This window comes from Watersipora subatra, chromosome 7, assembly GCF_963576615.1.
Source record: "Watersipora subatra chromosome 7, tzWatSuba1.1, whole genome shotgun sequence".
In the NCBI taxonomy this organism is placed as follows: Eukaryota; Metazoa; Bryozoa; class Gymnolaemata; order Cheilostomatida; family Watersiporidae; genus Watersipora; species Watersipora subatra.
The window spans coordinates 935365-945804 of NC_088714.1; the positions used below are offsets into that span (position 1 = coordinate 935365).

The 10440-nt window shown below is 34.0% G+C and overlaps 1 protein-coding gene across 1 annotated transcript in view; it reads right to left on the reverse strand.

Annotated features, from left to right (window-relative positions):
• The window catches only part of LOC137400517 (kelch-like protein 2), a 36107-nt gene that overhangs the window by 4514 nt on the left and 21153 nt on the right, over positions 1 to 10440 (reverse strand). Inside the window, exons 3-5 of the mRNA XM_068086844.1 lie at positions 8925 to 9170; positions 7731 to 7842; positions 1594 to 1774 (exon numbers count right to left, since the gene is read on the reverse strand). Coding sequence (XP_067942945.1) covers positions 1594 to 1774; positions 7731 to 7842; positions 8925 to 9170 — 539 coding nt within the window. The remainder of the gene's footprint in view (positions 1 to 1593; positions 1775 to 7730; positions 7843 to 8924; positions 9171 to 10440) is intronic.

Genomic DNA, 10440 nt, shown 5'->3' on the forward strand with positions numbered 1-10440 from the left:
GTATTAATTGCATCAGTATTGTATTAATTGCATCAGTATTGTATTAATTGCATCAGTATTGTATTAATTGCATCAGTATTGTATTAATTGCATCAGTATTGTATTAATTGCATCAGTATTGTATTAATTGCATCAGTATTGTATTAATTGCATCAGTATTGTATTAATTGCATCAGTATTGTATTAATTGCATCAGTATTGTATTAATTGCATCAGTATTGTATTAATTGCATCAGTATTGTATTAATTGCATCAGTATTGTATTAATTGCATCAGTATTGTATTAATTGCATCAGTATTGTATTAATTGCATCAGTATTGTATTAATTGCATCAGTATTGTATTAATTGCATCAGTATTGTATTAATTGCATCAGTATTGTATTAATTGCATCAGTATTGTATTAATTGCATCAGTATTGTATTAATTGCATCAGTATTGTATTAATTGCATCAGTATTGTATTAATTGCATCAGTATTGTATTAATTGCATCAGTATTGTATTAATTGCATCAGTAATGTATCATTTTTCATTTTTCTAATCCTTGTAATAGAACAGATTTTATCCTTGCTAATTGCCATTCCTTGCTAATTATTTCACATTCAAACACCTTTACTGTTGTTTTAATTTTTCTCTAAATTTATTTGAATTACACAAAATATTTTCCTCGTGATAGGAAATTTTAGAAGATTGGTATTTTCATTTTCATTAAAATACCAAATACCAATCTGTAGACAATAGATACTGTATAAAATACCAATCTTTAGATAATAGATACTGTATAAAATACCAATCTTTAGATAATAGATACTGTATAAAATACCAATCTTTAGATAATAGATACTGTATAAAATACCAATCTTTAGATAATAGATACTGTATAAAATACCAATCTTTAGATAATAGATACTGTATAAAATACCAATCTTTAGATAATAGATACTGTATAAAATACCAATCTTTAGATAATAGATACTGTATAAAATACCAATCTTTAGATAATAGATACTGTATAAAATACCAATCTTTAGATAATAGATACTGTATAAAATACCAATCTTTAGATAATAGATACTGTATAAAATACCAATCTTTAGATAATAGATACTGTATAAAATACCAATCTTTAGATAATAGATACTGTATAAAGTTTTGGTGGTTGATATACCTACTGGGGAACCCACCACTCTACATATTATACATATATTTAAAAATTATTATGTGCGTTTAGACTAGGTTAAGTTACTCACATTCATTGGGTAATGAAACTTAGCCGATGGCAACTACATTACCTGCCACTGTTTATAAGCTGTTTTAAATCTTTAGCGATTGTGTAGCATAAGTAAGATATGTTTTTCAACAATTTGTTTTAGCTCTGCCTCAAGCTTTTAAATAGTTGAACTATGCGTTGGCAGGACACACAGAAATAAACACATTCATTTAAAAACTAGAATGGTAAAAGCCGTATACATTAAATAAAAATAAATTTGCTGTGCAAAAACATTTTTATTACTCGTGCAACGCCGGGCATTAAACTAATATGTATATATATGCAACAATATATATCATTGTACGGGAGGTTACATACAGACCTCGTGTTCTTGAGCCCTCTGTTGTTCATGCCCAAGCGCAAAAAGCGTGTTTGAGTCACCCGGAAGGAGATAAAAATGACCGAGTGAAGGGCCCCGAAGTGTACTGCATCCTTTGATAATCGTCCATTGGTCAGTAATTACATCATACCGTTCCATCGGTACTCCTGTTGATGACCTTGAGCTATAACAAATACAGTCAAACATGGATAACTCGTCCACGGATAGCTCGAACACATGGTTAATTCGAACATTTCCTTTGGTCCGTTCCCACGTAATGATAAATTGCTATAGATAACTCGAACTCAACACTGCTAATTCGAACTGTTTTTTTGCCCAACAGCTACCGAAACGGTTGTTTTCGCTTTAGAAAATCACTTTATTCAAAGCCATAGAGGTAAACTTCATCTTTTCGTAATTCATAAGCGTCGTTATTACCACCATCGGCAAAATACTTTTGTCAACGACTTTTCTAAAAGTTTGGTGAAATTTGATTTATACTGCGATACGATGAATAGCACGGGCTAGCCGGGTCACGCGCGCAAGAATTTTCGCCACGCACATACAAAACAAAAATCGCATGTTGTTTTGTATGTGCGTGGCGAAAATCCTTGAGTGCGTGACTCGGCTAGCCCGTGATGAATAGTTTTCCGACGTTGATTCCGTGTTGAATCAACGTCGGAATGTTGAATGTTTAAAACGTCTTAAAAAATGTTGTAATTAAACGTATACGTTGTCTGAGCTACAAAAAACTATTCATCGTTTGACCTAAACACAGAATACGTGTGTACATTCAATAAGTATCTATTAAAAAAGCGTGAGTGATATAGAATGTACCGTAAAACCTCGTAAAACTTCTAATTGAACTGCCTCGGAGTGTTGCTCTTAACGAATCCCAGGTAAAGTAAGGTAATCTGCATAAACTTCAAGAAAAAACGGCAAAATTGATCGTGGGTAAAACCCCAAAAGAAAAAAATGCCTTTTCTTTTGAGCATTTCAACAACGATCAAGTTTTGCCAATGTCAATCTGAAAAACGTCCTGGCAATAACATCACCTCAAACAACAAACCAATCTCAAGTGATAGAAAAATCTCTATACTTTTTCATGAAAACGTTTTAAACTTTACATTAGAAGCATTTAATTTGAAACAAGCCATTTGTGCTTTTGATTTATATTATAGTTTGTAGATGTACATGTATCTACTAATAAATAAGTAAATATATGGACTTGTGACAGTGCTCTGATAACTTGAATGCTCTGATAATTCGAACACTTTTGCTCGGTCCCTTGAAGTTCGAGTTATCCATGTTTGACTGTATATGCAAACAAAAGTCTGATCAAAGAAGACAATTTATTCATAGCTAACTTAAAAGACCCTAAAAGCAACTTTATATATTAAAATAACAGAACAGACTACTGATTAATTGGTTAGTGCCATTACTAGCTTTATTACTAGCTTTATTACTAGCTTTATTACTAGCTTTATTACTAGCTTTATTACTAGCTTTATTACTAGCTTTACCATTAGCTTTACCATTAGCTTTACCACTAGCTTTACCATTAGCTTTACCATTAGCTTTACCACTAGCTTTACCATTAGCTTTACCACTAGCTTTACCATTAGCTTTACCATTAGCTCTACCATTAGCTCTACCATTAGCTCTACCACTAGCTTTACCATTAGCTTTACCACTAGCTTTACCATTAGCTTTACCATTAGCTTTACCATTAGCTCTACCACTAGCTTTACCATTAGCTTTACCATTAGCTTTACCACTAGCTTTACCATTAGCTTTACCATTAGCTTTACCACTAGCTTTACCGCTAGCTTTACCGTTAGCTTTACCGTTAGCTTTACCGTTAGCTTTACCGTTAGCTTTACCATTAGCTCTACCACTAGCTTTACCATTAGCTTTACCATTAGCTTTACCACTAGCTTTACCATTAGCTTTACCATTAGCTTTACCATTAGCTTTACCACTAGCTTTACCATTAGCTTTACCATTAGCTTTACCATTAGCTTTACCACTAGCTTTACCGTTAGCTTTACCGTTAGCTTTACCACTAGCTTTACCATTAGCTTTACCATTAGCTTTACCACTAGCTTTACCATTAGCTTTACCATTAGCTTTACCACTAGCTCTACCACTAGCTTTACCATTAGCTTTATTACTAGCTTTACCGTTAGCTTTACCATTAGCTTTACCATTAGCTTTACCATTAGCTTTACCATTAGCTTTACCATTAGCTTTACCATTAGCTTTACCACTAGCTTTACCGTTAGCTTTACCGTTAGCTTTACCGCTAACTTTACCGTTAGCTTTACCGTTAGCTTTACCACTAGCTTTACCACTAGCTTTACCGTTAGCTTTACCGTTAGCTTTACCACTAGCTTTACCATTAGCTTTACCATTAGCTTTACCACTAGCTTTACCATTAGCTTTACCATTAGCTTTACCATTAGCTTTACCACTAGCTTTACCACTAGCTTTACCGTTAGCTTTACCGTTAGCTTTACCACTAGCTTTACCATTAGCTTTACCATTAGCTTTACCATTAGCTTACCATTAGCTTTACCATTAGCTTTACCACTAGCTTTATTACTAGCTTTACCACTAGCTTTATTACTAGCTTTCCCGTTAGCTTTACCGTTAGCTTTACCACTAGCTTTACCATTAGCTTTACCATTAGCTTTACCACTAGCTTTACCATTAGCTTACCATTAGCTTTACCATTAGCTTTACCATTAGCTTTACCACTAGCTTTACCATTAGCTTTACCATTAGCTTTACCATTAGCTCTACCACTAGCTTTACCATTAGCTTTATTACTAGCTTTACCATTAGCTTTACCATTAGCTTTACCACTAGCTTTACCATTAGCTTTACCATTAGCTTTACCACTAGCTCTACCACTAGCTTTACCATTAGCTTTATTACTAGCTTTACCATTAGCTTTACCATTAGCTTTACCACTAGCTTTACCATTAGCTTTACCATTAGCTTTACCACTAGCTTTACCATTAGCTTTACCATTAGCTTTACCATTAGCTTTACCATTAGCTTTACCATTAGCTTTACCACTAGCTTTACCACTAGCTTTACCGTTAGCTTTACCGTTAGCTTTACCACTAGCTTTACCATTAGCTTTACCATTAGCTTTACCACTAGCTTTACCATTAGCTTACCATTAGCTTTACCATTAGCTTTACCATTAGCTTTACCACTAGCTTTACCATTAGCTTTACCATTAGCTTTACCACTAGCTCTACCACTAGCTTTACCATTAGCTTTATTACTAGCTTTACCATTAGCTTTACCATTAGCTTTACCACTAGCTTTACCATTAGCTTTACCATTAGCTTTACCACTAGCTTTACCATTAGCTTTACCATTAGCTTTATTACTAGCTTTACCACTAGCTTTACCATTAGCTTTACCATTAGCTTTACCATTAGCTTTACCACTAGCTTTACCATTAGCTTTACCATTAGCTTTACCATTAGCTTTACCATTAGCTTTACCATTAGCTTTACCACTAGCTTTACCGCTAGCTTTACCGTTAGCTTTACCGTTAGCTTTACCGCTAGCTTTACCATTAGCTTTACCATTAGCTTTACCATTAGCTTACCATTAGCTTTACCATTAGCTTTACCACTAGCTTTATTACTAGCTTTACCATTAGCTTTACCATTAGCTTTACCATTAGCTTTACCATTAGCTTTACCATTAGCTTTACCACTAGCTTTATTACTAGCTTTACCATTAGCTTTACCATTAGCTTTACCGTTAGCTTTACCACTAGCTTTACCATTAGCTTTACCATTAGCTTTACCATTAGCTTACCATTAGCTTTACCATTAGCTTTACCATTAGCTTTACCACTAGCTTTATTACTAGCTTTACCATTAGCTTTACCATTAGCTTTACCGTTAGCTTTACCACTAGCTTTACCATTAGCTTTACCATTAGCTTTACCATTAGCTTACCATTAGCTTTACCATTAGCTTTACCATTAGCTTTACCACTAGCTTTATTACTAGCTTTACCATTAGCTTTACCATTAGCTTTACCGTTAGCTTTACCGTTAGCTTTACCACTAGCTTTACCGTTAGCTTTACCATTAGCTTTACCATTAGCTTTACCATTAGCTCTACCATTAGCTTTACCGTTAGCTTTACCATTAGCTTTACCATTAGCTTTACCACTAGCTTTATTACTAGCTTTACCATTAGCTTTACCATTAGCTTTACCGTTAGCTTTACCATTAGCTTTACCATTAGCTTACCATTAGCTTTACCATTAGCTTTACCGCTAGCTTTACCGTTAGCTTTACCATTAGCTTTACCATTAGCTTTACCATTAGCTTTACCATTAGCTTTACCACTAGCTTTACCACTAGCTTTACCGTTAGCTTTACCGTTAGCTTTACCACTAGCTTTACCATTAGCTTTACCATTAGCTTTACCATTAGCTTTACCATTAGCTTTACCATTAGCTTTACCATTAGCTTTACCATTAGCTTTACCATTAGCTTTACCATTAGCTTTACCATTAGCTTTACCATTAGCTTTACCATTAGCTTTACCATTAGCTTTACCATTAGCTTTACCGCTAGCTTTACCGCTAGCTTTACCGTTAGCTTTACCGTTAGCTTTACCACTAGCTTTACCGTTAGCTCTACCATTAGCTTTATTACTAGCTTTACCATTAGCTTTACCGTTAGCTTTACCATTAGCTTTACCATTAGCTTTACCATTAGCTCTACCATTAGCTTTACCGTTAGCTTTACCATTAGCTTTACCATTAGCTTTACCACTAGCTTTATTACTAGCTTTACCATTAGCTTTACCATTAGCTTTACCATTAGCTTTACCACTAGCTTTATTTATTACTAGCTTTACCTTAGCTTTACCATTAGCTTTACCATTAGCTTTACCATTAGCTTTACCATTAGCTTTACCACTAGCTTTATTACTAGCTTTACCATTAGCTTTACCACTAGCTTTACCATTAGCTTTACCATTAGCTTTACCATTAGCTTTACCATTAGCTTTACCACTAGCTTTGCCATTAGCTTTACCATTAGCTTTACCATTAGCTTTACCACTAGCTTTACCATTAGCTTTACCATTAGCTTTACCATTAGCTTTACCGTTAGCTTTACCATTAGCTTTACCATTAGCTTTACCACTAGCTTTGCCATCAGCTTTACCATTAGCTTTACCGTTAGCTTTACCATTAGCTTTACCACTAGCTTTACCATTAGCTTTACCACTAGCTTTACCGTTAGCTTTACCATTAGCTTTACCATTAGCTTTACCACTAGCTTTATTACTAGCTTTACCATTAGCTTTACCGTTAGCTTTACCATTAGCTTTACCACTAGCTTTACCATTAGCTTTACCACTAGCTTTATTACTAGCTTTACCATTAACTTTACCGTTAGCTTTACCATTAGCTTTACCGTTAGCTTTACCATTAGCTTTACCACTAGCTTTACCATTAGCTTTACCATTAGCTTTACCATTAGCTTTACCACTAGCTTTATTACTAGCTTTACCATTAGCTTTACCGTTAGCTTTACTACTAGCTTTACCATTAGCTTTACCGCTAGCTTTACCGTTAGCTTTACCGTTAGCTTTACCGTTAGCTTTACCGTTAGCTTTACCGTTAGCTTTACCGTTAGCTTTACCATTAGCGTGCAGAGCATACAAACGTCCCTAGTAGATGCTACAAGCCCTGTACTGACTTGACAATGAGGCTTTATTACATATCAAGTGTGTTACGAGTTAAGTATACATATTTCCCTTTACAATATATACAATATAGTTGCAGTCTATTACCATGTCTTGAATAGCATCATGTGTTATGATGCGAGTATATGATTACCTAGATATGTCTCTGACCTCGGAGAGATTAGTAAATGTATATTTTGCGAATTGTACAATGAATTGTAGAACTGTACAATGAATTGTACAATAAATTGCACTATGAATTGTACAATTGTACAATGCAATTGTACATATAATGGCTTTGGCTAAATCTATTGTCGCAAGGGCCTAGACTAGCAAATTATTCAAAGAGAAATTCTTCACAAATTCAGGTGTGAGAAATTTTGAGCTAGCTGACTATTGCACCTCGGATTGATGAGACCACCAGAGACTATTATAGCCTTAGATCCAACAGCAAGCATTGAATGACCTCTTCTGGCTAGCGTGAGGCTTGCTAGTTCCTTCCAATCTGTCTCTCCTGCAGAGAAAGTTCAGCTTCTAAGACAATGCTAAGAAAGAATAATTAAGCAGAGAACACAAACTGAAGTGTCAAACAGACACATTTTGTCAGACGCCATTACAAAAATATAATCACTAAAATTATTTATATTTTATATAAATACGAGTTATATTTTGGGTAACACAAATGGATAATACTAGTAATTACATATTATTTTGGCATATTGGAATCATTTATGGTAGGAAAATATATTCTGTCAATATTTGTTTAGTTATATTGTGTCAACACTTGTAGTTATATTGTGTCAACACTTGTAAGTTATATTGTGTCAACACTTGTGGTTATATTGTGTCAACACTTGTAAGTTATATTGTGTCAACACTTGTAGTTATATTGTGTCAACACTTGTAAGTTATATTGTGTCAACACTTGTAGTTATATTGTGTCAACACTTGTAGTTATATTGTGTCAACACTTGTAGTTATATTGTGTCAACACTTGTAAGTTACATTGTGTCAACACTTGTAGTTATATTGTGTCAACACTTGTAGTTATATTGTGTCAACACTTGTAGTTATATTGTGTCAACACTTGTGAGTTATATTGTGTCAACACTTGTAGTTATATTGTGTCAACACTTGTAAGTTATATTGTGTCAAAACTTGTAGTTATATTGTGTCAACACTTGTAAGTTATATTGTGTCAAAACTTGTAGTTATATTGTGTCAACACTTGTAAGTTATATTGTGTCAACACTTGTAGTTTCAATAAAATACTTTGAGTGGTGACCTTTGTTTTTATGCAATAGTCAGATGGCAGTCCAACAGAATATGCAGTGTTGTAATTGCATCACGCGCACAATAGTAATAGCCGAGGTATGTAATAGTGGAATTTCCAAAATATGCATAATTGAGAATCACAGAATATGCAATGCTAGAATTCATAGCATAAATACTATGGTGTACTATAAATTCCACGCAAACACCAAGCGTAGGATAAAAAGATTTACAAATGCACTTAAAACGCTGTCTAAATCTGAAGTTGGCTAGCCATAAAACAGCTGACTTTATAAAAACATGTTTGAAATAGGCCACACCCACCTGGTTTGAGTGAAAAAAACTGCCCTGTAATAACTCTTCCAGTTTCCTCAATCCTTTGACCTCCACTCAGGTATAACCTATCATTGAGACTGGCTATGGCACTGTTGCCGACAGCTGCAGGAAGAGAGGGTACTCTTTGCCATTCCAAACGCTCAACATCAAACGCTTCACAAAGATTTGTGAAGCTGGTTTGACACTTAGAAACTCCGCCGCACGCATAAATGGCCTTACCTACGGCAGCGATTCCTGTATAGGAACATTGAAAATAGAATTAGACTCTCCCATTGCTTTGGAATTAAGGCAGGTTATAAAACTTTTCACATAACCTTTGAAGGCATATAGGGTGATACCAGACACGGGGAACCAGTGCACATTATGTGAATACAATATTCGTATCTATGCCTAGCTTGCATATGGCATTGCAATAAAAGCGACCAGTCAGTTCATCAGGGTTAAGTTACAGTAGAACCTCTATTTACGAAATACTGTACATACAAAATTTCCAAATTATGACACGTGTTTACGTAAAAATATTGGTTCGACTTAAAAAAGATGTTTCTAGATAGGAAAGGCTGGCAGGTCTTTTGTATTTTGGTCGGTTTGTTTGAATATCAGAACAAAAATAAAAAATGGAAAGAAAGAAATGTTAATTTTATGGTGAGTTTGAATTTAGTGTTTATGTTCCCATTGAATTTAGTGTTTATGTTCCCTTTGAATTTAGTGTTCATGTTCCCTTTGAATTTAGTGTTCATGTTCCCTTTGAATTTAGTGTGTATGTTTCCTTTGAATTTAGTGTGTATGTTTCCTTTGAATTTAGTGTTTATGTTCCCTTTGAATTTAGTGTTTATGTTCCCTTTGAATTTAGTGTTTATGTTCCCTTTGAATTTAGTGTTTATGTTTCCTTTGAATTTAGTGTTTATGTTCCCTTTGAATTTAGTGTTTATGTTCCTTTTGAATTTAGTATTTATGTTCCCTTTGAATTTAGTGTTTATGTTCCCTTTGAATTTAGTGTGTATGTTCCCTTTGAAGTTAGTGTTTATGTTCCCTTTGAATTTAGTGTTCATGTTCCCTTTGAATTTAGTGTTTGTGTTTCCTTTGAATTTAATGTTTATGTTCCCTTTGAATTTAGTGTTTGTGTTTCCTTTGAATTTAGTGTTTATGTTCCCTTTGAATTTAATGTTTACCCTATGTTCCCTTTGAATTTAGTGTTCATGTTCCCTTTGAATTTAGTGTTTGTGTTTCCTTCGAATTTAGTGTTTATGTTCCCTTTGAAGTTAGTGTTTATGTTCCCTTTGAATTTAGTGTTCATGTTCCTTTTGAATTTAGTGTTTGTGTTTCCTTTGAATTTAGTGTTTATGTTCCCTTTGAATTTAGTGTTTATGTTCCTTTTGAATTTAGTGTTTATGTTCCTTTTGAATTTAGTGTTTATGTTCCCTTTGAATTTAGTGTTCATGTTCCCTTTGAATTTAGTGTTTGTGTTTCCTTTGAATTTAGTGTTTATGTTCCCTTTGAAGTT